We start from the raw sequence: 27,821 nt of genomic DNA, 5'->3' as shown, positions 1-27,821 counted from the left end.
TAAAGTCTCCTCCTCCGGAGCCCCGGGAGGAGAAGGGCCGGCGACTTGGCTACGGGTCTTTCTTCCTAGGCTTTCACTTTCCGGTTCTTTGAAATCACGTGAGCAGAAAAGGGCGGGGCACCCTCGCTTCTTTTCTATTTTGCTTGGCGGGTCGGATGGAGGGCTTGGCTTTTGCGGGTTTGCCGCGTTGGGCACGGGCTGTTGCATTTGGGGCAGGGGCGGCGAAGATCCCGGCCCCCCGCAGAGAAAAGTGTCGTGACTTGTGCAGGGCTGATTGACATGGAGGATTCGGCGGCGGCGGTGCTGAAGCGGGCGGTGGAACTGGATTCGGCTTCGCGTTTTCAGGAGTCGCTGATTTGCTACCAGGAAGGGATCGATCTCCTCCTCAGTGTGCTGAAAGGTGAGAGTTTCGTCTTCCCACCCCTGAACTAGGAGGTTTGTTCAGTGTCACATTTCGCCGATCTCAATAAGCCAGAAAAATAAATTTGCTTGCTTTGTGCATAGCCAGAGATGGATTGCATTTGAACGCGGAAATCCTAATGGTAAGGGATCTTTATCACTGAATGAAGACCTGCATTTGATCTGTTCACCTTGCTTAGTATTTAAAAGTTTGCAGGATTTAATGCAGGAGGTGTACCTTCCTCACCTATAGAACTGGGCTTGATCAAAATATTTGTTGTCCTGTACTTGTTTAGGAGCGTCTAATTCGGTAGATGGTCACTTCCTGCACTCTGTTTAAGTCATTCAGATTGTAAATTTGTAATATGCTTGTGTTGGGATTGATCCCTTTCCTGATTCTGATTTCGTTAGAAATATTCCGACATGCCCCCGAGTCTGGGATATGTCTGCTCCTATTGTTGTAAATTTTATAAAATATAATGGGAAATAGACTGAAAGTATAATATTAATTCAAATAAATTCAGATGATGTAATTTTTAAGCAGAAATTTCTGGATGGTGTTCTGTAGTTCCGCATTCTGGATCCAATGCATTTTAGTAACTAAATGAGGAATGTTTCAAACTGAATGAATGCTAAGGAAACAAGTTTCAGAGATGGAAGGCATTTCTATACTTCTACATTTTGATCTTCTGTTTTCTCAAACGGAGATAATAGCTACAAAATTCTGTCAACCATAGAGGATATACCAATTGCATCCTTTCCTGGAAGAAAACTACCAATGATAATTGAGATTAGGAACTGTTGCCAAGTGACATCATTGTAAAGAACACCATCATGTAATTGTGCTTATCTGTGATAGAAATTCTAGCACTTCCACTAACTGTCATTAGACAAACCTAGTATGGTCTCAGTATCCTAAGGTCATGCAATTGCCATTTGCAAGTCTATGCCTGTTTCTTTACTGACTGCTTGTTGGAAGCCATCAGTGAGGGTCTCAAATGCTAATCATGTGGCTGTGGGATGCTGTGACATTTTAATTGTGAACTGATTAACAAGTGCCTGAATTGCGCTCATAAGACCATGGGGATGCTACAATGGCTGCAATTACAATGACCTGTCATAGATCCCCCTCATCTGGAACCTGGAACAGTTGAAGAATTGGACATTAAGCGAAGGACTATCTGTATTGTGTTGAAAATGCCATGTGTTATTTGGCTACTACAGCTATTATCTTCATCTATGATTTCCCTTCCCTCTTCTCATGTAAAATCATCTTAGAAAATTCGCATTAAGATGGAATCTTACATCCTTACTCTTCCCAATGTGGTTGTTAAATGAAGCATAGGGTGCTTCAGGGGCCCAGGGGAGGCCTAGTACAAGATCTGCCATGGGTCTCCCCTACACCCTGAGGTATCCCATGTTCCACTTTCTAACCTTCAGAGTCCCTGCAGGCCTTGATCCTGCTTCCCATATCTCTGGGGCCCAGGCCCTCCTCATTTAGGGTCATCCATCACGTACTTACCTTTCAAAGAGAACCGTAGCTCAAGTTAGGGGAGTAAAGTAAGCTGCTCCATACTGGGCTGTGCGGAGCAATTCCAGAGCGAGCTGCCATTTTCTGAGTAGCTGCAATTCAATCCACAGTCATACCTCATGGCCTAGCAATGGAATGGTGTTCGTTCTTAACCTGAGCTCTGCAGTGTTCCACAACACAATGGGACACTGCAGAGCTTGGGTTAGGTGAGCAAAGCTGCTTTGTGGATGGGTTGTGCGGTGCAACTCCGAGCAGTCATATGGTAATTCAATGTCACAAAGATTCTAAGAACATATATCCCTCTGAAGGAAAAACCTTGTATTATACATTTTTAGGAATTATACTAATCACTTTATTAATTAGATCTCAAAACACATTCGTATCCTTTACTTATGACCATTCATTTAACTAACCATTTTTAAATGAATGGTCATATGTGGACGACCCCTGTAAAGTTTCAGTGGCCTTGGAAAAAGTGACTTATGACCTGTACTTCCACTTGTGGTGACCATCATATCACACCTACAGTCACGATTGCAAATCAGGCACTTGGCAACTGGCTTGCATTTATAGCCAGTTGCAGCTTCCTGTGGTCACATTATCGCAATATGCAACTTTTTTGGCCAATGGCAAAAAGCATTGAAGCTGGATTTGCTTGAAGTTTGTTGTAGAATCATATCCCACTCAACTTAAGACTACAATGACTTACAATGGAAATTTTGGCCCTATTGTTGTTGTAAATCGAGGACTACCTATACTTTCAACTGCCCTGAAAAAATGAAATGAATTTTCCATTTCTTTCATATCTTCTGTTTGCAGCTACAAAAGATGAGAAGAAAAAGGCTTACTACAGAAACAAAATATCAAGTTACATGAACAGAGCTGAAGGAATTAAAAAATGTGTTGTGAAGGAAAAAGAAGGTACGAAGTTATAATGGAAGATCTTTTTAATTTAGCCTTAACTGTAAATGAGGTAGGTTGCTTAGTGACAGATTGTTCTTGTGTTTAGATGGGAAATGCCACAAACAAATAAAAATTGAAGAGAATAGCAAAGGATTCAGCTATGAAAAACTGTTCCAAGAGTATCTAAATGAAACTGTTACAGAGGTTTGGGTTGAGGATCCTTACATTCGCCAAACTCATCAGGTGAGATAGCGCTGCTGCATTTAATCAAGACATGTTGCCCTTTTCCATCTGAAAAATTAATCTTGTTTAATTTTCTATAGTTGTACAACTTCTTAAGATTCTGTGAAATGCTCGTTAAAGGACCATGCAGAATGAAAACTATACACCTTCTTACATCTCATGAAGAAGTAAGTATTTAAGACTGCAGTCGTATCACAAACTTTAATAAAAATTACTTAAATTATTTAAGATTGCATGAATGTCCTCTTACTTAGTAAGAGTAAATACATTTGCTGAATGGAAGTATTATTGCAATCACCATGATTAGAATACAGAAAAGAATTTTTATTCTATATATAATCTATTTCTATCACATTTTGGGTCAAAAAGCAATTGATCGCAAAATCATTTTGTGGGTGAAAAAGATTGTGATCACTTGTATTAAAATTAAATACTTGTATTAATGGAGTTAGTTTTGCCTTGGGGAAGAATAGTTTTAAAAATAGCTAAATGTAGGTGTTTTTTTACAGTAAAATATCAATTTTAAATTGATAATTAGAAGAAAATGGAAGATATTGAATCACTGTTTTTGGCTCAGTATTTTATGTTTCTTGTAGCAGTTTCTTAAAGTTTCTTTCCAATATCTACAGGAAATATCAAGAATTTTGTTAAATATCTTTTGCATACAAGTTTATGTCCTACTGCTGAGATACAATTTTGCTACCCTTTCTATTGTATTAGTGCTTTACAAATTACTAATTTATTCTGAAAATCTGTGTTGTATTGTAGGAGATGTCAGGAATCACAGAGGGAAATCTTCCTCTGACGTTTCCACCAGCCTCTGAGGCCTACAGTTTCTACATTTTTATGTATGGCTTCTGTGTCATGGAATCAGGGTTTTCTTACAATTCATCTATCATTTACCCAGAAAAATAATTGCTACAGGTTTCTCTTCATTAGATAATTTGTAAGTTTTGGTTGAAAACATAATGTTAAGATGGCCTACATTAATGTAATTAAAAATCGTGACACGTCAAAACCGCGGTCCACTAAAGCGCGCCCAATTAAAGCGTGTACCTGACGTCATCAGCAGTGCGACAAATAAAATTAAAAATAAATTAAAATTAAAATAAAATTAAAGCAAGCCGATTCACATAAAGGTAAGGGTTAGGGTTAGGTTAAGGGTTAGGGTTAGGTTTAGGGTTACGTTAAGCGTTAGGGTTAGGTTTAGGGTTAGGTTAAGGGTTAGCGTTAGGGTTAGGGTTAGGTTTGGGGGGGTTAGGTTTAGATTTACGCGTTAATTTTAAGTTTACCGCTCACAGTGTGCTGTTTTCGTTGTGCTGTGATGACGTCACGTACGCGCTTTTGTCAAGCGCGCTTTAGTCTACCGCGGTTTTGTGGTGGAACCATTAAAAATAATTCTGAATTGACAAAAGGTTTCAATTGTCTATTCAAGTTTAAATTATAAAATGTCTTAACAGGGTCATGGAAAGAATCAACAGATGGGTTCTTTAGAAGAAATGCAACAGTCTCTAAGGAATTTCGGCATTACACTGGATATATCATATTCTTCTTCAATACATGATCGAGAGATTAGGTTGGTGATACATAAAATTACTGTATAGTAAATAAAAATATAATGTACTAAATTTCAGTTAATATTGTGCTTTCTAAAATATGGATAGACAATAGATGTCTAGGCATCAGGGTATTCAGAAACATTTCCATCATTTCTTACTGTTAATTGAAAGAGTCTAAACAAAACATAATGAGCTTACAGACAAATAATAAATCCTTAACTTCAGCTTTATTTACAAGAATGCCCTAACCCATTTTGAAATACTGGGGCATCTTGGGGTTTGACAGGTAAAAAACTGCAGACGTTTGTTTTCTTGTACGTAATAGGATTTGCACTATAAATATTGAGCCGAGGTGGCGCAGTGGTTAGAGTGCAGTACTGCAGCCACCTCAGCTGACTGTTAGCTGCAGTTTGGCGGTTCAAATCTCACCGGTGCAGGGTTGACTCAGCCTTCCATCCTTACGAGGTGGGTAAAATGAGGACCCAGACTGTGGGGGCAATATGCTGACTCTGTAAACCGCTTAGAGAGGGCTGAAAGCCCTATGAAGCGGTATATGTCTAACCGCTATTGCTATTGCTACTGTACTGTATCTTTTTACTGCCATCTACAGACGGGGCAGTGTTTCACACAACTCATCTGTTGGCCCTAACCAGGGGTGGGTTTCAACTGGTTCGCGGCGGTCCCCGCGATCCGGTTGGTCGCCGAACCCGGAAGTAAGTAACTTCCGGGAACGGCGAAGGCCCCCCCCGTGCGCCCGTGCCCACTCCTTACCCGGTTTTGCCGAATTCTGCGCTTCCACGCATGTGCAGGATGCATACAGCGCCTGCGCGATCCTCCAGGAGCAGCTGGAGCATCGCACAGACGCTAGTACGCATGCGTGCCGCGCACACGCACGGCGCGCGCATGCGCGAGGACGCCACTGGCCTCGTTCCAACCGAACCAGTTGGAACGGGGCGAGAAACCCACCCCTGGCCCTAACCATGTATTTTGTAAATGTTCCTTCCATGGGCAGTATTCTGTGAGCACCCAGACATGCTCACAAAATTCCAAATGGGTTTACAGATTTAAAATGTTTGTGTGCCCTTTATTAACAAATGTGTGGTTGTGGGTGGGTGTCTAATACATGATTATTAAAGGTTTCCAGATCTATCAAAACAAGGACAGATTAAAAGACAGTTATCAGGATGCTGCTTTAATAGTATTTGGCTATCAGTGTTCATGTGAAAAAAAATTCTCTCTCTCAATATATATTTATGTGCCTCTGTGAAAAATAGTTGTGCCCAGGATAAGTTAGATTTCCCCCCCAAAAAATCTAATTTTAAAGGGCAATTAAAATATCTTTTAAATACACATATTTTTTCCTGAATTATCTGCAAACATACTCTTGCCATTTTTAGATTTTTTTAATATTATATTTCTATATTTTTGTATTTAAAAGATTCAACAATGGATGGATGTTTAAAATCGGAAGAGGCCTTGATTATTTTAAAAAACCACAGGTAAGGGATTTTGTTTTTGTTTTCTTTTTTAAAAAAGAGTTCCTGAATTTTTTGCTAAGAAAAAAACACTTTTTATAGGGTCGTTTTTGCCTTGGATATTGTGATTTTGATTTGAGGCCTTGTCATGAAACTACTGTGGACATCTTTCACAATAACTACACAAAGAAGACGATTCCTTCTGAAACCACTCCTGTTTCCTAGGTAAAATCCTTGTCAAGGTGTATATTTAATATGCTTTTTAATAAAATAAATTGTTGTTTAAGCAAAAAAATACGTTTATCTCAAGATACCCTTAAAAGAGGCTTCGACTGTTAAATTTTGCTTAAAGGAAAATCACCTTAATCACCTTACCTTAATTAACATCAGGTAAAATATTGGAAGAATAATTAAATTAAAACCAACTACTGAATATATTTTAAAAATGCAATGACTGGAGTCACTACTTCAAACAAATAGCTAAAATAAACCTAAGATACAGGTTCGTTCAAAGTTATGACTGAATGAATAGTTTTCTCATAGTTTAGCTGTTGCATTGTCCCCAGTCATGACTGCCATTTGGATATTTACTTGATGTCCTGCTTGGGATTATGTTGTTTCCGGGACTGTGGTCATGTGATTGTGATTTCCAATATTCCCTGCCAACTTCCCACAAACAAAAGCTGGGAAAACTGGCTGGAAGTCAGTCATGTGAGCTGCTTGTTTAATGATCATTTGATGTAGCCCTGCAAAACTGCTGTCCCACTTTATGAGTGCATCACTTAGCAATAGCAATTCCAGTCAATTGTTGTCATAAGCCAAGGACTTTTGAATTTAGCAGTCTAAAAACAGAGCTAGCTACAATTGCCTCAAGCTATATGAAGTATTGTATATATAGAGAGAAAAGGTGCCTGCCAAATTCGTTGAACATTAAATGGTGCTGAATGGAGAGGATTTTTGGACAGTTACACAGCAGTCACTTAGGTCACATAGCATGCTGATGTATTTTGAATGGAGTCCACCTGCTTTTTGCTTTTTTCAAACTACAAAAACCATGCCACTACCACACACACATATGTTTAATCAGGATGGAAGAAAAAGATGCCATGGCCATCCAGCTGAGCTATGTATTTTGCTGCGAGCTTAATAGTGAACCACATCCTCTGAACTTTCAAAATATTGTACATGCTTGCAATTTTTCAGCTCATATGTCATCTATGGGTTCTTTAAAGAACTTTACTAGTCCTGATGTGCCATTTCTAAAACCTGCTTTGTAACATGGCCGTGTTGTAATTAGTTTTTTTTTCTCCTCAGAATCTACCCCAGTTTTTATTCCAATAAAATTATTAGGTGAGAGTGATATTTTGGAATCAAATAAATGATAAACATCTGATCCAATATGTCATGGAAATTTTAAACAATTTCATTACTTGAAATCTTGTCCTTTTGAATGTTACTGGGTATAGGTGTTTTTTTATAATATTGTATTATTAAAGTTATTATTTGTATACCTTGTCATTTTTTAATTTTTGTCAATAAATTTGGATTAATCAAAAGTAAGAATATAAAACTATTGGAATAAAGGCTTGTTTTTAAAAAATGTACTTTTCACCCGATACAGATCTTCTGTTCTTACTAGAATGGTGAAGTAAGAACTGGTGAAAAGTAATTTAAAAGAAAAGAAACCAAATGACCTTTCACAAGGTTGCTAACATGTTATTTATTAATTAATTTATTTGCCGCCTATTTCACATTGAGTCAACTCTTATCCAGCAAAGAAGACAGGGAGAACAAATAATCTTTTAAATTTTGTTGATTATAACTGAAGTAATGTTTCAATGTCAATTCAAATATGGCTATAATTTGGGTGTTTGGACCAGTAATATATTGAATTTGAAAATGGCTATTAGTTATAGTTTTTCCTCCACATTTTTGCTCACCCAAGTGTATTATTATTATTATTATTATTGCATTCCATTAAATGCATTCCAAGTTCCATTAAACTCAGTGGAGTTTGAGAAGATAGATAACGACTGCAATGTCAATTAACTACTTCCCTTAAAAAGGAATTTTATATTCAAGTGTTATTTTTGTTCAGTAGTTATATGTAACATTAAATTTACATTCATTGAACTCTTCTAAAATCATACATGGCAATCTTGTATTAGCAAACTACTAATCTGATATCTAAGAATCCAGCTAATCATATAAATTACATTAATGTTATTATCTTCTCACATAAGATATGCAATTTGCTGTGTAATGTAGAATTTGCCCACATTCTTAGCAAAGCAGTTGTCACGGCAGTGTTTTCATTTGGGCAAAACCTATTGCCAATTAGGCTGTTCCTGAGTTCAACACACACATCCAGTGGCAGCCAGTTCTGAGGGACATCTATTTGGCAAGTTTCAATGTTACCATTCTTTATATCCATACTTATCTGAATTTCAACATTGGATTCCTCATGTCCTATATTAAAGGATGTGCTGATTTTGAACTTTGGTGTTTTTCCATATAGCCAATTCCAGGCTTTTAGTTCTATGGCTGTGTTGTTAATCCCAGGGAATTCTGTTTCATCGGCTGGATTTATAACATGGATATGGTTTTCAATGTGATGATGTGAAGCGTATTCGCCAGCAATGGCTTCCATAAGCATTTCACAAGTTAATGTGGGATCTTCTTCATAGAGATTTCTCACTAATGCAGGCACACTTGGTGTGGCATTACTTTGGATTCCACTATTAGGAGTCTTTAACGCAGATGTTAGAACCAATTTATCAGTACTGTATAACAAAGTGCAGTGGTGATAAGCAGCTGTTCTTCCTAATTTCGCAGCAGTTCCTGAAATTTTAAAGGTTTTGTTTAACAAGAGATCATATCTCTCAGTAGCATGAACATCTAGCTGGGGTCGCAGGGACTTCAAAGCTTTAACAACGAGTTTTAAATTTTCAATTCTTTCATATTTTTTTCTGTCAGTGAAAAAAGTTAGATTAATGTTGCCTTTGTCATGGTAAACTGCACCTCCTCCACTTCTTCTTCGAGCAAGTTTTATACCCTTCTGCCTCATGATTCCAAGGTTACATTCCTGCCAGGGATTCTGATGTCGACCAATCACTACAGCAGAAGAATTTCTCCAGAGGAGAAGAACGTGCCTCTTCTCTAAATCCATGTTATCATGGATCCAATCCTCTAATGCTAAATTCTGGTAGACATCCTGAGACACAGACTGTAGGATAAGCCCTCTTTCCTTTGTGCTTTTGAAGCCAGCAGCTGGAACTTTGAGGACACAATATAATGGGAAACATTTCTTCCATGAGAACTGTATTATCATGTTTTAAGGAAATAAAATAAGCATCAAAAGCACTGAAAGTTTTGGCACTATTCAGAATCTTTCAAACCATTGGTTCAATGTGGTGAGCTTTTTTCTTTTCAAAAGCACTGAAAGCAGTTTTAGATTATTTTAATAAAACATTGCTCCTTTTGGTAGCTGCAACCGTTCAATCAGTGAATTTGTAAGATACTCCTTGTTCAATCGCCGATAACCTATTGGGAAAAAAATTATTGAAGTTATATCTAACATGTCTCAGCAGTACATACACAAATATCTCCCCGCATCCTCGGTAGGATTAAAATATTAAAACATCTACAAAGTATGACCAACAAAAATAAACTAAATCATAGCACAAATGACTAATATCTAGTATAACAATAAAAAATAGAAAAATAAAACAGTAACTGACATAATAGGTAAGCATCACTGAAACATTCTAAAAAGCTCAGGTTTTAGTTTATTGTTTTATTTATTTATAATATTTTTATGGCCGTGCATCTGAAAGCCTCAACAACAAATTCATGAAAATAAAGACTAAAATCTGATGCCTCATTTATCCTCCAATAAACTTTAAGAACTTTCTGAAACTCACCCAGGAGGCTAGTTTGATCTTTACAGGAAGATCATTCCCCAACAATGACATTACCGCTGAGAAACAGTGCCTTCCAGCTTCAGTTCTCACCTTTCAAAAGTGTGAGACCCCAAGGAGTTTCTCTTTAGCATATCAGGCTCATACAGGCTTGAAAAGACAGTCCTGATATTGTCAGATTAATATCTTTTAAAAGTTACTAATGCAACTGCTTTGGGGATGATATAGGAAACTATGAGCCTATTTCCTGACAGTTACGGTTCATCATTCAAATCTGGAGATAATTATGTCTGCAGAGTGCTCTGCAGACAAACAAGTCGCGATACGTTGAGATACGCTGCAACCTAATGAATTCTTAAGGGAACCCCAAATAGAAAATGTTGCTTCCCTAACCCGCTCCATTCTTTTAAAAGTCCCATAATCCATAGTGTATGAAAAGATTGAGCGAAGATAATGGGCACTGTAGTACAAATACGTCTCATGGACAGTTACCGGGCTGGAGGTGGGGGGAAACTTCGTCAAACAAGCCGAAAGGCAGGAATAACGTGATTGCAACAGTAGTCAGCGGAAAACTCTTGGCGAACAATCCTATCGAGACATCTAAAAGCGCCTTTTCCCCATTTACAGGACTGCTGCGCTAGGGGACGACGGAGCGCAGTTTAGGCACCAGAGAAAGCGGGGCTGCAGACCCATGAAGCTGTATAAAGGATATGCTTGCGAGCTGCAACGTTCGCCAGACACCCCCCTCCCTTGTTTTTCGGAGAAGGGCAAACGAAATATTTACCTGCTTCTCTAGACGGATTGCTATTGCCATTGCTGGAACTTTTTGCCCTCGTTGGAACCGCGCGCGAGATTCAGAGTCAAGACGCTGGCTTCCAGACAGAAAAGGATACGCACATTTTTACGTAGAGACAAAGTTATAGAGAACCATTCGTCCCATTGTTGGTAGAGAACCTCTCATCCCATTGATTGGACTCGAAACATCCCGTTTGCTTAAGACTCTCTCCCCGTTCTTGTTTGGCGCAAAGGAGAACGACCCCTGAAAAGGGATTGCTGTGTTGCGGAAAGAAGAGTAACTGATTTAGAGCTAGCAAAACAACAGCTTTTTAAAGATCACTCTTGAAGAGGATGCGGTTATTCCTATCCTTTGCAAACCGAACCGGGGGGCGGGGTAGATTGACCGGTTACATAGTACTTTACAAAGCTATAGCAGATTTCTGTCATTTTTATCGATAATCCGCTGTTCCAGGATATTAAAGGAACTCGAAAGTCGATGAGTAGTGTTACTCTTCTTTGTATTTTTCTCAGTGTGCTTTAAGAAGCACTTCCGTGTTTGGAGTTACTCTTATCAAAGCCCTTCCGCTTGGGGATAAAATTAGAAAGTGTATTGATTTCCCCTTTCTCCCTCCCATGTGTTATGCTCAGGTGGTTTGAACTGGGGTTGTAATTGCAGAAACTTGCTTTCGCTTTTTAAACAGATTACAACACAAATTGCAAGAAAAGTGTAAAAGTAAATTCTCAATTTTATAAAACGATACCGTTCATAAGTAAATACAACCGTGTATAGTAGTGTGTTATCACACAGCCCTCCCAGAAAAATGAAATATTGAAAAGGCAGAATATTACATTTCCCTGGATGTGAAAAGGAAGAAACATGTTTTATAAAGACAGAATAGCTCCCTGCCCCCCCACCTTTGGCAATGGGCCATTAAGATGTCCAAGCCAGTCCTTTTACATAATAGAATTCTCCCCTTCAGCTCCAGAGTGATGGGATTAAGGCATGACTAGCCTTCACCCATTCACCGCATGGCATCTGAGAACTCAACCAAACCTGGATTCAAAACACAGCCTAGAGAATTGCCCCTGCATGGCCCCATGGGAATCTGACAGCCAATCAGAATACAAGCTCAAGATCAAAGGCCAGAGATGGCATAAAACCAGGGTCTTTCAGCATCTCAGCCCTTCCTTCTCTTCTTCTCCACCCAACATTGAAGCATGTGATCACCTTTTCTGTTCAGGACTCAAGCCATGTGGTCCTGTCCACCATCTTTCCCAGCAGCCTCCATGTCTCCAGTGTCTTTTTCCCCATTTGGAGCCAAACCCAGGAGGACATTTCTTTCAACAGTAGAATTTACTCAGTTAAATAGGTAGATATGCCCCCCTCCCCCTTTAATTGTGTCCTATTCTCGGAGACTGCCTGGACAAGCCCTTGCAGTTTCTTGGCAAGGTTTTTTTCCCCAGAAATGGTTCCCCATTGCCTCTTTCCTAGGGCTGGGGGAAAAAAATTCAGCCCAAGGTTTGTGCTTAAGGCGGAACTAGATTTCAATCTCCCAGTTTCTAGCTTGATGACTTAACCGCTCACTAAATTAGCTCTAATATATGCTTTTACTGAATGGCTAAATGTATTTTGAATGTAAGTTCCATGTTCTCCATACTCCTGGTAAAACTTAATTACAGCCCCATTGGCATCAACAGGATTGGAAATGCAGAAAAACAGAGTTGGAAGGGATTTTAGAGGTATTCTAGTTCAATTCCTTGCTTAAGTAGGAGACCCTATATCCCTATTTCAAGCAGATAGCTTATCCAATCTCTTCTTAAAAACCTCCAGTGTTGGAGCATCCACAACTTGGAGGCAAGTTGTTTCATTGATTAATTGTTCTGCCAAGAAATTTCTCCTTAGTTCTGGGTTGCTTCTCTCCTTAATTAATTTCCATCCATTGCTTCTTGTCCTGCCTTCTGGTGCTTTTGAGAATAGGTTGATGCCCTATTCTTTGGGGTAGCTCCTTAGATATTGGAATACTGCTATCATTTTACATATCACTCAAGAATGACATTATACCCTAAATTGTCAATATATTGTAGCAATGAAATGAAGTACAAAACAATGTACGCCACACAATGGAATACATCCATAAAAACAAAAGCCAAATGACACTGCAGATTTCAAGAAAGGCAGACAATAGAGTACATGAGGTTGATTAGCTAACATAAAGATGCATAATAGAGATATCAAAATATGAGATTTACTTTTCTTGTATTGACATGCAAGAATGGAACGAACATGTTAAAGCTAACAGGTGTCCAAAACTCCATTATGGGGAACCTGGACAGTGAACTGAAAGAACTGAAGATAGAGCTGGAATCAAAATATTTTCTATTCTTTTATTTTTACATTAAAAATTTTAATATAAACTTTTAAATTACATATCTTGGTACTTCGATTATAGTAGGATATAAATGTAATAAATACAAAGGGAGTCAAAACTATTTGAGATAGTCCACTTTGTTAGCAGATATGAAATGGAAAATAATGGAGATAGAAGAATTCGTTAGCAAAGCTATATGAAAATTAAAACTTGGATTAATGCAAAATATTGGGACAAAGATACGGTAATAGTAATCAAAATGCTTAGTTTTATTGGACTGAGAAATAATTACAATAAAATAACAATAAAGTTAAATTTGTATACTGCTTGGTTCCCAACAAATCTGGGCAGCTCATGACAATCGAAGAAATTGCAGTGAATTAATAAAAATAGAAGAATTATTTGGAGAATAAAGAGATTGCAATAGTAATTTAAGAGCTGAAGCAGAGGGTTGTTGCCGTTGCTGAAAAGATTAAAAGATGTGTTGTCCCAATTGTAATTGGAGCTCTTGGAGCAATACCCAAAGGCTACCTCGCTATTTGGAAATTTTAAATTTATCAGACTTGAACATTCTGATTCTACAAAAAACCACCCTACTTGGAACACCTTATATCCTTCGACGTTACTTGGCAGTTCCTAGGTCCTTGGTTAGATCCTTGGTTAGATCTCGAGCTGTTGAGCTGCCCCGGGGGCTGTGAGTCTCACCAGGGATTAGCCATGCAGTAGTAGTAGTAGTAGTAGTAGTAGTAGTAGTAGTAGTAGTAGTAGTAGTAGTAGTAAATAATAATAATAATAATAATAATAATAATAATAATAATAATAATAATAATTGGTTACTAGTCGGGCCCCTGGGTGGGGCCCGACTAGTAACCAATGCCAAATCCGGCGAAACAACTGGCCGCTGTGATACAATTGTATAATAATAATAATAGAGACTTGAGCAACTTGAAGAATCTAAGGCAAGGTCAGCTAAAGAACAAGCAATTAATCAATTAATCAAATAAGTAATTTCAATTTTAGAAAATATAGAATAGAAGGGATATTTCTAAGACAACAAAGATCAGAAAGGCAAAAGCAATGATTTTGAGTATCAAAGAGTGGAGTATTGTTAATGAATAAAAATGGAAAACCATGTTATTAATTCTGAGATATTAAAAGTATATAGCCATCAGAAGTTTGAAACAAGTTGATGAGATCTATGTTGGGTTGGAGGACTGAATAAATATCCACTAAATTTGATAATCTACATTTAAAAATAGTAACATTTAGACTGATTTATAATAAACTTGAAGTTTGGGAAGGAATCCATGGATGAAAGGGAGAAGCAGCTCTGAACAATATGATTATAAAAGCCCAATGTGACTGAAAAATAAACAAATGAACTAAGATTTGCAACAAATGTCAAAAATAATTTTTAAAAAGTTTCAAAGGGGTTAAAAAAAGGTCAAAGAAACAATTAGTTACTTATGGGAGAAGATGGTAAGTAAGTGATAAGCAGCAAAGAGAAAGCACAGCTGTTAAATTCATTCTCCGCCTCTGTTTTCATGCAAAAAAAATAGCCCAACCTACCAAAAACAGAAGCATAAAAGACAGACTAAGAATACAAATTAAAATAGACAATAAAATGGCAAGAGAACACCTGTCCACTCTAGACAAATTCAAATCACAGGACCAGATGGATTATATTCCAGAGTTCTGAAGGAGTTGGCAGATATGATCTTGAAACCATTGAACCATATCTTTCAAAGATCCTGGACCAATTGGCTTGATACCAATACTTGAGAAGGTTCTGGAGATAATCAAGCAACAGATGAGCTATCAGCTAGAAACAAGCAAAGTTATAACCAGAAGCCAATATGGGTTTATCAAAACGGATTATGCTAAACAAATCTTATTTCATTCTTTGAAAAAGTGACTAAATTAGTGGACCAATGAAATGTTGTGGACATAGTATAATGGGTTTCAGTAAGACATTTGACAAAGTAGACTACAATCTACTTCTTTGTAAGTTAGAAAAATGTGAAAAATTCAGATAAATCATAACTGCCATTCAATGTGTCCTTAATGGAATTACACCTACTTGGAGGGTAGTAAGAAGTGGGGTATTCCAAGGTTCTGTCTTAGGCCCAGTACTCTTCAATATCTTCATAAATAATTTAGATGAGGGAATAGAACGGGCATTCATCAAATTTGCAGACACCAAGCTGGCAGGAATAGCCAATACACCAGAAGATAAGCTCAAGATCCAGAAGGATCTTGCAGTTTTGAACACTGGGACCTTTCTCACAAAATGAAATTCAATTAAGAGAAAAGTTTTTATACTTTGGCAAGAAAAAACAAATGTACAGATACAGAATAGGTGAACCCTGGCCCAATAGTAGTAATTGTGACAGGGATCTTGGGGTTTTAATGGACAATTACTTAAATATGAGCCAGCAGTTTACTGCAGCTGCCAAAACAGCCAATGCAATCCTAGGCTGCATTAATAGAGGGATAGAATCAAGATCACATGACATGTTCGTACTGCTTTATAATGCCTTGTTAAGACCACATTTGGAATACTGCATCCAAGTGATACTTTTGGTCACCAAAATGTAAAAAAAGGGTTATATCTTATGATTCTTGATGAATTTATCTTTCCTTTTATGTACACTGGGAGCATATGCACCAAGACCAATCATACTTGTCCAATCATACTTGTCCAATAAAGAATTGAATTGAATTCTATTCTATTCTATTAAGATGCTAAGAATCTAGAACATGGGTCGCCAACCTGGTCCCTACAGCCCACTAGTGGGCGTTTTGGGATTCCAGGTGGGCAGTAGGGACTTCGGAGGTTAAAACCTCCTTTTGAGTGAGTGGGCAAGCGTGAGCGCACACATCAATAAACCAATGTGCATGTGCACGGAAACAAGCAAACACGTGGGAAGAGGAAGGGGAGGAGTGGAAACTGATAGCAGGGACAGGCAGATAAGTTTTGTTATCTTATAAAATAAAGCAGAGCAGAGCAGTTGCAAAATAGGAGAAAGAAAAGTTATAGGCAGGAGAGAATTGTTGTTGGCTAATAATAATAAGTGGACTAACTAGCTCAGCCTTACTTTTGTACATTGCCCTAAGCAAGTTAAAAAAAGGAGATAAAAAGGAAAAGATAAAAAATAACAAAAAAGGGAAGAAAAATAGAGAAAAGGGGATAAAATAAAGGAGGAGAGTAAGCAGTGTTTAGTCTGGCTCATAAATTAAGTTTTGTTATCTTATAAAATAAAAGAAAGAAAGAAATAAAGGAAGAAGGAGAAAATAAAAAAGGGAAAAAGAGATCCTTGATATAGTGAAATACTATAAGAAAGGTAAAGAAGAAGAAGGCAGGAAAAGGAATTTTGTTTTGATGGTGACAACTTCTGACAGCAAGCCAAAGCACCAGAAAGCAAGACAATGGATGGAAATTAAGGACATAACCAACCTAGAATTAAGAAGCAATTTTCTGACAGTGAGAACAATTAACCAGTGGAATAGCTTGTTGTCAGAAGTAATGCGTGCTCCATCAGTGGAAGTTTTTAAGAAGATATTGGACAGCTATTTTTCTGAAATGGTAGGGTCTCCTGCTTGAGCAGGTGATTGGACTAGAATTGGACTAGAAGACCTCCACGATCCCTTCCAATGCTATTATTCTCAAGTTCTGTAAGTGCATGATTTAACAAATCCTCAATTATTGTATGGTAATACTTTCAACATAATGATGGGCATAAGATAGCTATATCTAAGAAATAAAATATGAAAATACCTCAAGATCTGATCTAGGATCTGATCTGCAATTCCTATTAACTTTTTCTCCTCCAGCCTCAAAGAGGAGAGGAGACAGCAATTAAGAAAATTATATTGTTAAATTGCTGCTATTGGTGATAAATTTTACAAAATAATGTACACATCTACAATCATACAGTAAATTCAATCAAGTATATCTAGTGTTTGTGACATATTGTAACAAACAATATGCCCAAGCAACATTATGAAGAATCTGCCCAAGGAACATCATGAATAAATCCTGTCCTGTATGGAAGAAGGCATTACTGTGGCTCCAACTATGCATAAATAAACGGTAAAATATAAAGATTTGATTTTAACAAAGATATTATCCTGAAATTCAAAGTCAATGAGGATGTTCTTCAGTAAGGCTGTTATATAAACCCTATATAGGATATATATAATAATTAAAGGAATGCCAAAATATTTCATTCCAATTAATATTTTGGCATTAGAAAAAAATAAAAATTGGTCAGAAGGCGGGGCTTAGCAGTGAGAAGACGGAGTTTCAGGCTATTCCTGAAATTCCCCTATTCCGAAGGAATTTTGGACTGGTCATCGGACCCCAGCTGTCCCGGAGAAGACAGTGAAAGGTGAGGGGAGACCCAGTGAACTCAGAGACGTTCGCAAAGTCTCTGGGGGGGCTTGGAATTAACCCCTCCTGCCAACTCCTTTCTGGATTAGCTGTATGCTAACTGAAAAGACCGTTGGCTTACCTGAACGGTCGTTCTCGGGGCACTGCGAAGAGAGCCCAAATGCTGGGTTAACACAGCCTATCTGCCCTTGGACTGAGTGATGTTTTTCTTGACCACGCCTCCCTTTGCCTGCACATGCTCAATTCGAAAACGAAGGAACCGTCCTGTAATCAATTACAGTCAATACAGCCACATCGTTCAATACTAACACCCGGGTGGGTTTGGGCTCTCTTCGCAGTGCCCCGAGAACGACCGTTCAGGTAAGCCAACGGTCTTTCTCCAGTGCACTGCTCAGAGAGCCCAAATGCTGGGACATGCCCAAGCTATTGAGTCCCAGGGTGGGGAAGCGCCGAAGCCTCTGGCATTTCAGCCACTCTTTGTAATACTCTTCTGCCAAAGGAGGCTTCGGCTGAGGCAAAGGTGTCAATCTTATAGTTTCTAATAAAGGCCGTGGGGGAAGCCCAGGTGGCCGCTCTACAAATGTCTAGGATAGAGGCCTGGGTTGCCCAGGCTGCAGACGTTGCAGCACTCCTGGTGGAGTGAGCGGTGATTCGTCTCGGAGCCGTCTTGCCCTGGTGCTCATATGCCAGTTTGATGCAAGCACGTAGCCAACGTCCCACAGTGTGAGAGGAGACCTTGCGGCCCAGGGACGCAGGGAGGAAGGAGACAAAGAAAGCCTCTGACCGGCGGTAGTCCTTTGTTCTCTTTACATACGTGCGCACGGCCCATCTCACGTCCAGCTTGTGCCACTCACGCTCCTTAGGGTGAGAAGGATGGGGACAGAAGTTGGGCAAAATAAGTTCTTGAGTCCTGTGAAACAGGGAGTTAATTTTCGGAGCAAATGACGGATCAAGTCTCAATATTACTCTGTCCGGGTGAACTACGCACAAATCCTCCCTGACAGAGAGCGCAGCAAGCTCGGCTACCCTGCGAGCGGATGTAATGGCCACCAGGAAAGCGGTTTTGATGGTGAGGTAGCGCAGACTGGTCTTTTTTAAAAGGCTCAAATGGGGCTTTGGTCAGGGCCTTAAGCACAAATGGAAGATCCCATGACGGATACCGGTGAACAGTTGGAGGGCTGATGTTCGCTGCTCCCTTGAGAAAGCTCTTGATCTGGGGGAGCTGACTCAGCGAGCGAGAGGAGCCCTTTGCCAGGATGGTAGACAACGCTGCAACCTGGCGTCTGAGGGTGCTGACTGCAAGGCCCTTATCCAGACCCTCTTGCAAAAGTCTAGGGTCTGGGGGATCGAGGCTGAGGAGGCCTCTATGCTCCTAGTCTTGCACCACCGTGAGAAGGCGGCCCAGGTGGCATCGTAGATTCTAGTCGTAGAGGGCTTCCTGGATGCTTGAATTGTTCGAATGACCTGGTCAGAGAATTTTTGCTTTCTCAGGAGCTCCCCTTCAAGTGCCAAACGGCTAGCTGCAGCCACTGGGGCTCCGGATGGGTGATGGCCCCCTGGCTGAGGGCAATCTTGTCCCGGGGGATTCTCCAAGGTCTTTGAACTGAGAGGCTGACCAGGTCTGCGTACCAGGGCCTTCTGGGCCAGAAGGGAGCCACCAGAATGAGGTCTGCCTTTTCGGTCAGGAGCTTGTTCACCACTTGAGGGATGAGCGGAAGTGGAGGGAAGGCATACAGAAGTCCCTGAGGCCACGCTGACCTCAGAGCATTTGTTCCCTCCGCCTGGGGCGAGTGGTAGCGACTGAAGAAGCGTGGGAGCTGTGTGTTGTTGTGTGTGGCAAACAGGTCTACCTGTGGCTTGCCGAACCTCCTCACGATCTGCTGGAACAGGTCCGGGTGCAGGCGCCACTCCGAGTGGTCGATGCGTTGGCGGCTCAGCCAGTCTGCTTCCCGGTTGCTTACGCCGGAGATGTGATCTGCACTGAGAGAAGCCAGATGACGTTCCGCCCACCTGCCCAGCGCTTCTGCCTCGAGCATGAGGGCCTTTGATCGAGTGCCCCCTTGCCGGTTTATGTGCGCTTTTGTCGCCACATTGTCTGTCATCAACAGTACATGAGCCCCTCTTACTAGAGATGCGAACTTTCTCAGCGCTAGGCGAGCTGCCCTCAGTTCCAGCCAATTGATGCTGTGGGCGGCCTCCTCTGAGTCCATCGGCCTTGGGCTAGGTGGCCCTGACAGTGGGCGCCCCACCCCAGGAGGCTGGCATCCGTGGTGACAACTAGTCTCTCCGGCTCCTTGAACAGGCAGCCCTTCCTGACTGCCTTGGACCTCCACCATGCCAGAGACCGGATCACCTTTCGTGGGAGCTGAACCCGCCTGAGTGAGTTGCTGTTCCTGGCCCTCTGCACTGGCAGCAGAAACCACTGCAGCTCCCTGGCGTGAAGGCGAGCCCAGGGAACCACCCCCAGGCACGAGATCATTATCCCTAGGAGCTGGGACAGCTGAATGATGGGTACCGACCTGGCAAGGCTGCAGTGCTTCACTCTGCGTCTCAGGTTCGACAGCCGGTCTGGCGAAAGAAATACCTGGCAGGAGGTGGAGTTGATGACCGCACCCAGGTGCTGTATACAGGTGGATGGTCGGAACTGGCTCTTCTCCATGTTGACAGAGAAGCCATGGTACTGCAGGGTCTGCACAGTTAGAGAAACATCGCGGTGTGCCTGCTTGGTGGTGAGAGAGTGAATGATTATGTCGTCTAAATAACATTCCAGACGAACCGGATGGTTGCGGAGATGAGCCGCTAGCACTGCCAGAATTTTGGTGAATGTTCTGGGCGCAGATGATAGCCCGAAGGGAAGAGCCCTGTACTGGAAATGCTTCCCTTCCGCGTAGAACCTCAGGAACCGCCTGTGGGCCACATGGATGGGGACATGCAGGTAGGCCTCTTTGAGATCTATTGATGTCAATAGGTCCCCCTCCCTCACACAGCCCAGGATGGAGTGGAGTGACTGCATCTTGAACCTCTTGTAAGCCAGATGCTGATTTAGGCTCTTGAGGTCCAAGATGGCTCTCCACCCCCCTGAACTTTTGGGCACTAGGAAGAGGATCGAATAGAAGCCCCTCCCCTGCTGATCCCTGGGGACTGGCTCTATCGCCTCTATCTCTAGGAGATGGCAGATTTCTGCCCTCATGCGTTCCCTCTTTTCTGGGTTCCTGGGGGTAGGGCAGTGGATAAACTTTCTTTGGGGAAAGGATAGGAAGTCCAGGAGAAGGCCCTTGAGAATGGTGTTGAGGACCCACTTGTCCGATGTTATCTCCTCCACCTGTCGGCGTACAGCCGTAGCCGACCCCCGATGGGGGGATCCCTGTGACCGTCACTTCCCTTATGAAAGGGCCGGGATCCACCACTGTTGTTTCCTCCTCCTCGGAATGGTCTCCGAAAGGAAGACTGGGATTGGTTGGCACGAGCCCCGAGGATCTGTCTTGGTGCCTATCCCCCCTGCCTGAAAGGGCCTCTGATAGGAGGAAGGGTGAGAAGATTGCCCTGTTTCCTGGCTCCTGTAGGGTCTCTTACGAAAGGACCCCGCCCCTTTCCGGTCACCCCTTTTAAAGGTTGCCGGAAGGATCTTGCGTTTGTCCTTGGTTCGGTGACAAACTTGTCCAGGGCCTCTCCAAACAGAAAGCCCCCTTTAAATGGGGCCGATGCCAGCTTCCATTTAGCCTTCATTTCGGCCTGCCAGTGCCTGAGCCATAGGAGGCGGCGGGAGGTGATATTGGAAGCTAGAGCTCTGGAAGAGAATTTTGCTGCTGTCAAGGTGGCATCCGCCGAATACTCGACAGCGGTAATAATCTTGGTTAGCTCATGGCGCCACCTAGATTTCCTGGGCGGGGGTCTGGACCTGAGTTGGCGCAGCCAGAATAGGGTGGCCCTAATAAAAAAGGAGGCAGAGGTGGATGCCTTGATGGCCCAGGCAGACGCCATTTGTGTTTTCTGACATGCCTTTTCCGACCTCTTATCTTCTGCCTTAAGTCCCTCTAGGAGCTCAGCTGGCAGGTTGGAATTGGAAGTCAGAGACACGACTGGGGCATCTACTTCTGGGAATTTGAGGATTTCCTCCATTTTATCTTCTACTGCATATAGAGTTCTATCCCCCCCACTGGGGTTGGTCAGGGGTGCCCGGCTGTAGCCACTGGCGCTGTACCGCGTCCATAAATAGGTCTGGCACAGGAATAACCTCGGGAGTTTCTACTGTCTCTTTGAACAACCCATGCTTAAGATCCTTGGAAGTGGAAGCCTGAGAGGCCTCAGGTCTGGAAGTGGGGCCTAACTCTGTGGCCGTCATGGCTTTGTGCAAGATAGACTTGAATAATGACGGTTGAAACAGGCCAGAGAATTTTGGCTTGTCAGGGGTGGGGTTTTCGTCTTCGGAAAGGGCGAAAATCTCCCCTTCTTCCTGCTCAGAACTTGATAACCCAGAGTGAGAGGGGCTTGAAGATGGAGAGGATACAGGCTCCTTAGAGGTGGAGGCCCTAGGTTTGCGTTTCTCCTTTGGGGCCTTGCCTTGCGAGAGCCCTTGCGCTTAATGCCTTCAGCTATCCCTTGGGAGATGGCTAAGGCAATTACCTCCCTCATTTCATCCGAAAGAGCAGGACTTTTTCCCCTTTTTTTCTTTTGCTTACTGGGCCTGCGACGGCTAGGCCTGCCTGAGCTGGATCCACCCTTCCCAAAGGGGAATCTGGACAGAATCTCGTTCCTCTCCGATGGAGGAGCTAGGGGAGTCGGGGTACCCCCAAGATGCTTCAGGAGATGGATCCCTGGATGCATAGTTATCCCAGACAAGAATTCACTGTCCCCGGGGGATGGGCCTCACGATCAGGGGAAGCTGACTCCCTGCTGCGACGGTCTGGGCTAGGTTCTGGCTGAAGGGGCCTTGAAACCTCCCTGGGATCCACTGTGGCTCTTGGAGAAGACCTTTCAAGTGAGCCTTTGTGCCCTTTGCCTTTATTTACAGAGGGATCCAGCTTGCAGCGCTTGCTGGAGGGCCCCACCTGATCCCCTAAGGCCTCCCTGCATTCCTCAGCCATTTCAGGTCCCCACGAGGCCTGGAAGATAGCTGGAGTTGGGATGGGCACGCGCTGGCCTTTGCAGTCCAAAAGCGCTGGCAGAATCTCCAGGAGGGAAGGGCCGCCTTGGGGTCGGATTTCCTTCCTCCCACCGCCCTCGGTTCCCCGAGACTTAGCTTATTTTCCGGAGGGAGAGACTAGCTGGCTTCCCAGACTAGCCCCCAGCCTCCCCGCGGCGTTCTGCAGTCGTTGAGGGCTCGCTGAGGCTCCGTTGGCTGGCTGGGCTCTTCTTGCTGCCTTGTTCCTCGCACGCTCCGAGCTCTGCCGCTCTGCCCAGTGAGTCGGAGCGATCCAAAATGGCGGGGGGTGCGCACGCAGCCGCTTCCCGCTCTTTCCAGCCCTGAAAGGCGCGCGAAGGCTCCAGCCGTCACTGCTGTTGCCGGGCAAAATGGAGCAGGCGAGGGAATCCTAGCAATCCGGCTCACCTGCTTTAGAGCCTTCTCAGAGCCTTGCTGGACTTTTCCTCCCCCTGGGACGCCCCTGTTCCAACAGGGAACTTGGTTTATCCACTAATGCTCCCTTGCTAGCCAGCCCCCACTGTGCAAAGCCTTTTCAACCCCCTGCAGTGCTTGCAATTAGCAACAGCAGGGAAGACCCGGCAGCCCTTCTCTTAAAGCGAGGGAAGCCTCACTGGAGGCAAATAGACAGACCTGATGTAGAAGCGTGATTTCCTCTATCTGAGAATTTAAACGTGGTCCAAATTGGGAAACTTTTTCCAGCCTTTCTGCTCTTAGACTGGAGCTCTCCCAAAACAGCTCTAACTCGGGCGGACTGAGTTTTCGAATTGAGCATGTGCAGGCAAAGGGAGGCGTGGTCAAGAAAAACATCACTCAGTCCAAGGGCAGATAGGCTGTGTTAACCCAGCATTTGGGCTCTCTGAGCAGTGCACTGGAGAACTGCAGGTTGCCCCTAAGAATGGTAGAAGTGATTTCATCTGGTAAGCTGATTTTATTATTCAAAGAGAGACGGTCCGCACTAAAATCTAAGCTAACTGAAACCAAAGAACAGAAGAACTTAGCGGCGAATTGGTCTTTTTTTTAATGGATTTATGGTCGGTGGTTACTCTATTTCTTAAACGCTTCAAGGAATTCTTCGACATCCCCCCCCCCTGACTCTTTCTAAGTGGGTTGTAAAGCTAACCTTCTACTAATTAGCCCTTCACGATCTGACACTTTTATTGCTTGGCTGTGTTGGTCTAAGACAGTGATGGCGAACCTATGACACACGTGTCAGTGCTGACACGCGTAGCCATTTGGGGTGACACGCACAGGATTTCATGCGATTCATCCTCGGCTCCTGCACGGCCGCCGAGGATGAAAGAATCTGTGCTGGAGGAACGGGGGGGGGGGGCGGGACGTGTGATCTCCCCCGCCCACACTCACTTACTGTATCGCCGCCGCCCCTTTCTGAGCGCAGGGGCTGCTGGTAAGGCGTGCGTGCCGTGCGCACACACGTCATCAGCACGGCGAGGGAGGACCCGAAGGAGAGGAGCGCGGGGAACAGTGCGCGCCTCTCTCAGTCAGGCCGGCACAGAGAGTCTACTTCTGGGACTGTCGGTTACGACCGCACCACAGCAGGGAAGTAGTTTAAACTATAAATTGCGCAAAATTATGTTTTTGTCGAAGTGACACACAACGCGAGTTATGCTCGATTTTTTGCCGATTTTGACACACCACGCCAAAAAGGTTGCCCATCACTGGTCTAAGATCAGATAAGATCGCACAGCTTCCAGCGTGTTTTTACTTGCAAATACCTTAGAGTCTCTAACTACGACACAACATGGCGTCGAATTATTCCTAAGGGCTCACTTCAAATTCTTCTTTCCGCATTTTGAAAGTTGTTTGATTCATTTCAAAGATTTGAAAAAAAAAAAATGGATTATTTGACTTTAAAATATGAAGGAAAAGGTGAGAACGTTGAATGTTTGAATGTTCCTGAAATACAAATGAAAAATGTGAGAAATGACGTCTGGTCTATCTCACAGGAAGAAAGGAATGCCATGCTGGAAAGTGGGGAGCTATAAAGAGATTCATTTTAAGAGGACAGAGCGCAGGAGAAATGAAAATTCCACCCTTGAGAATTAAAGTCAATTTGAAAAGTTTTACAAGCCTGGGACAACATTATTATCTCATCAGTGACATTCTGAGCAAAAAGGTGCGAAGATATCCCTGTTTGGACTTGCTTATAAAAACATTTGGTAAATCTATTCAACGAATGGCAATAGGACTGAGAAGGTTTTGCTATTGGAGAGACATAGGCTGACAGATGGAAGAATACACCTTAAATTAGCTAAATCTAATTACTCTTATTTGTAATAGATATAGCTGAATAATAATTGATATTGATAGTAATGTATATAATGTGGAGTTGATATGATAAATAATAATTGGATATGAGAAAGGAAGGTTGGAAATACTTTTGGGCTACACATAAAGGTTATTAATCACAATAATTATCACTACTAAAAAATAAAATAAAATATATACAGTTAAATGTTAATTAACATGGGGAAAATGTTATGATATACGATACAACTACATAAAGAAGGGAGAATGATAATAAATTATATTGCATGGAAGATGGAATTCTTGGTATTAAATATTATAGATGTTCAGCTAAAATAGGATATGAGGATTTGATGTCAATAGGGGACTTTACAAAGAAGTAAATGAAATGTCAGCATGTGGTTATGGATTAACTCTTTGGCATAGTTAAGGTTGAAGGATGTTTAAATAACTGTAGTTAACTAGAAGTGGAGGTATAATGATGTCAATATGGTAAACATTTGAGTTAAGATATTTGAATTAATATGAATTAATGGAAGAGATGCACCAAAACATATTGTAACCAGCTGATACTTTTTTTATATAATATATACCTGTGTTTTTTGTCTTTTTTCCTCCCTGCCTTGTTTTTTGTTCTTTTTGTCTTTTTTGTTTTTGTTTTTTGTTTTGATTTTTTCTTTTCCCACTGGTGTGGGCATGTATTGTTTAAGATTATTATTATTATCAATATTTTTAAATAATATTACAGTCAAATGAAAATGATATATGACGATGGTGATATGTATGAATATCTGAGTTAAAATACTTGAGTTAATATGAGTTATGTTTGTTGACTGGGAGATGTACCAAAGTTTATTTGTGACTGACTGATACATTTTCTATAACATGTAAAGAAAGATGTGTATTTGTTTTAAATTGAAATTAAAAAAAAAAAACAAATTTTAAAAATAAAAAATAAAAATAAAAATTAAAGTCTCTTTTCTTTTAAAATAAAAATACATTAATTTTGCTCTAATTATCACCCAGAATAATTTATTTTCTAAGACATTTATGCATTATGATATATAAAGTCTCTTCTTTCCAACAGATTTCACTACACCCATACTCTTTCTGACTTGTTTGCTGAGATTAGTGAACTAGAAAACGTTCCTCTCCTAAGCCAAATTATGGTTTATCAATATCAGAATAAGTCTTGGGTTTGTATACTTGTCTTCCCTGGCACAAACACACAGAAATTAATACATCATCAATAAACTAAATGTCTAATTTCACGTTTGGTTATCTATACTTGAGAACATGAAAAGCTTAAGTTTGCACACATGCTAATTTACTGGTGTCTTTTATGTTTATACATATGTACAAGTATAAATCAGCTCAGAAACCGTGGCTTGATTAAGGACAGATGATGATCTATATTACATAAACAGAAGTTTGCTAAATGTTGATCAATGTGCATACCAAGCTATTCAAGAGATTCCACTCACTGAATTTTACCATGTAAAACAATGTATAATTGCATATAATTACAAATTTATCATATAAAATGTTTAATAAACATAACTTTAATGTATCACTTAATATAGAACACAAATTAAGGAGTCCGTTTTTTTGTCACCACCCACACAATATCTCAGTTTGAGGCAATAAATTGTAATATGACTGGAAGCCATGTTAGGATTACCAGATGGGATATTATTTTAAATTTCTATATCTATAGAGGGGAAACAACCCAGATTGCTACATAGATGGCATTTAATCACTCCACTTCCTCTTTTCATCTAGAAATATTCTTAAAAAGAGTGCTCATTACAAACCTGCGATAAGCATCCTGGAACTGCTAGCAAATGCTGCCCCTCTTTCATTTCCACTTTATTTTTGAAGGGATTGGCGCCAGTAACAAAGTCCCCAATGAGCTTGTTTCTTCTAGGTAGATTCCTATTGGTTGGTGGTTTGCCAAGCAATCTCCTGGTTACAAATTCTCTCTGCTAAAACATACTTTTAAGTAAGCCTACCTCCTTCCCATTCCTCCCTTCAACCAACTATGGAGAGTCTTCTAATTCAAACCAGCACTCCATATTTTTTAGCAAATGAAAGTAAATGTCTTCTTTGGAACATTCCCAAATGTTGTCAGTTACAATTGCTCAATATTAGCAAGTCATTCCTTTCTCTAAGATGGGTACTTCCATTTCAACACCCATTGGTTTTTAGGCAGATGTGTACACTCCCGCTTTCTCATATCAACCTACTTCACGTTGTTATTGTGGGGGAAATAGGAAGAGTACTCGTTTGTTTCTCTCGCCTTTAGCCATTCTAGTCATCCCATTAATCGTTCTTAGTTTCTCTTTCCTAAGTACTCAGCATATTTTCAAATGGCCACCACGGTCTTGGTAACTTCGTTAATAATATCGTAAATTAAAATAAAATTAAAATCTAGGTCCTTGGGAAGAACTCGATGAGCATAAAGGCCAACCTAGCTAAATAACTGGCACCTGCGCTGCCATTGTTGTGTATATAATAGAAATAATCATAATCACTGATCTCTGCCGCCAGGACCTTCCACCCATCCAAGGCTGTTAACAATTCACCAAGGAATGCACATCCGACTGGGCGCCCAATGGAATTTTGGGGATCTCCCTCTCGGACCTCCCGCCTGTCCGCCCGTTCCCGACATAGTCGCTAGGTGTTTTAAACCACGGGCGGCGGTTGAAGCGGCGGAAGCGCGCCGCGCGTGCGCCCATGAGAGGGCGGGGTGAGGTCAAAAAAGGAGGATTACTCGGCCGGCTGAGTGTAACAGGTACCGGAAGCGCAAGGGGCGGGGGGGAAGGGTTACCAGGAGACGCCGAG

At 41.6% G+C, this 27,821-nt stretch overlaps 2 protein-coding genes across 4 annotated transcripts; one reads left to right on the top strand and one right to left on the bottom strand.

Moving 5' to 3' along the window:
* The first annotated feature begins 12 nt into the window (after positions 1–12).
* On the top strand, positions 13–10,756 carry MITD1 (microtubule interacting and trafficking domain containing 1). Of its 2 annotated transcripts, none has more exons than XM_032226415.1 (8): positions 13–98; positions 269–400; positions 2,750–2,851; positions 2,940–3,076; positions 3,157–3,243; positions 4,537–4,652; positions 6,074–6,134; positions 6,213–7,175. In XM_032226415.1, exons 2-8 carry the CDS (start codon positions 280–282, stop codon positions 6,333–6,335), a joined length of 747 nt encoding a protein of 248 aa, XP_032082306.1. In that variant the 5' UTR covers positions 13–98; positions 269–279; the 3' UTR covers positions 6,336–7,175. The 2 variants fall into 2 exon arrangements, with proteins under 2 accessions (XP_032082306.1, XP_032082305.1); XM_032226414.1 differs by adding an exon at positions 10,658–10,756 and having other exon boundaries at positions 40–400; positions 6,213–6,335.
* Positions 7,806–27,373, bottom strand: LIPT1 (lipoyltransferase 1). 2 transcript variants are annotated; one of them, XM_032226413.1, is made up of 3 exons: positions 26,792–27,373; positions 10,815–11,083; positions 7,806–9,653 (listed from the first exon to the last, which is right to left on the bottom strand). In XM_032226413.1, exon 3 carries the CDS (start codon positions 9,439–9,441, stop codon positions 8,323–8,325), a length of 1,119 nt encoding a protein of 372 aa, XP_032082304.1. In that variant the 5' UTR covers positions 9,442–9,653; positions 10,815–11,083; positions 26,792–27,373; the 3' UTR covers positions 7,806–8,322. The 2 variants fall into 2 exon arrangements, with proteins under 2 accessions (XP_032082304.1, XP_032082303.1); XM_032226412.1 differs by lacking the exon at positions 26,792–27,373 and having other exon boundaries at positions 10,815–11,265.
* Between the last annotated feature and the right edge of the window lie 448 nt (positions 27,374–27,821).

This window comes from Thamnophis elegans, chromosome 11 (genome assembly GCF_009769535.1).
Source record: "Thamnophis elegans isolate rThaEle1 chromosome 11, rThaEle1.pri, whole genome shotgun sequence".
In the NCBI taxonomy this organism is placed as follows: Eukaryota; Metazoa; Chordata; class Lepidosauria; order Squamata; family Colubridae; genus Thamnophis; species Thamnophis elegans.
The sequence above is the reverse complement of the archived record's forward strand: the minus strand, read 5'-3'. Positions and strand labels throughout refer to the sequence as shown.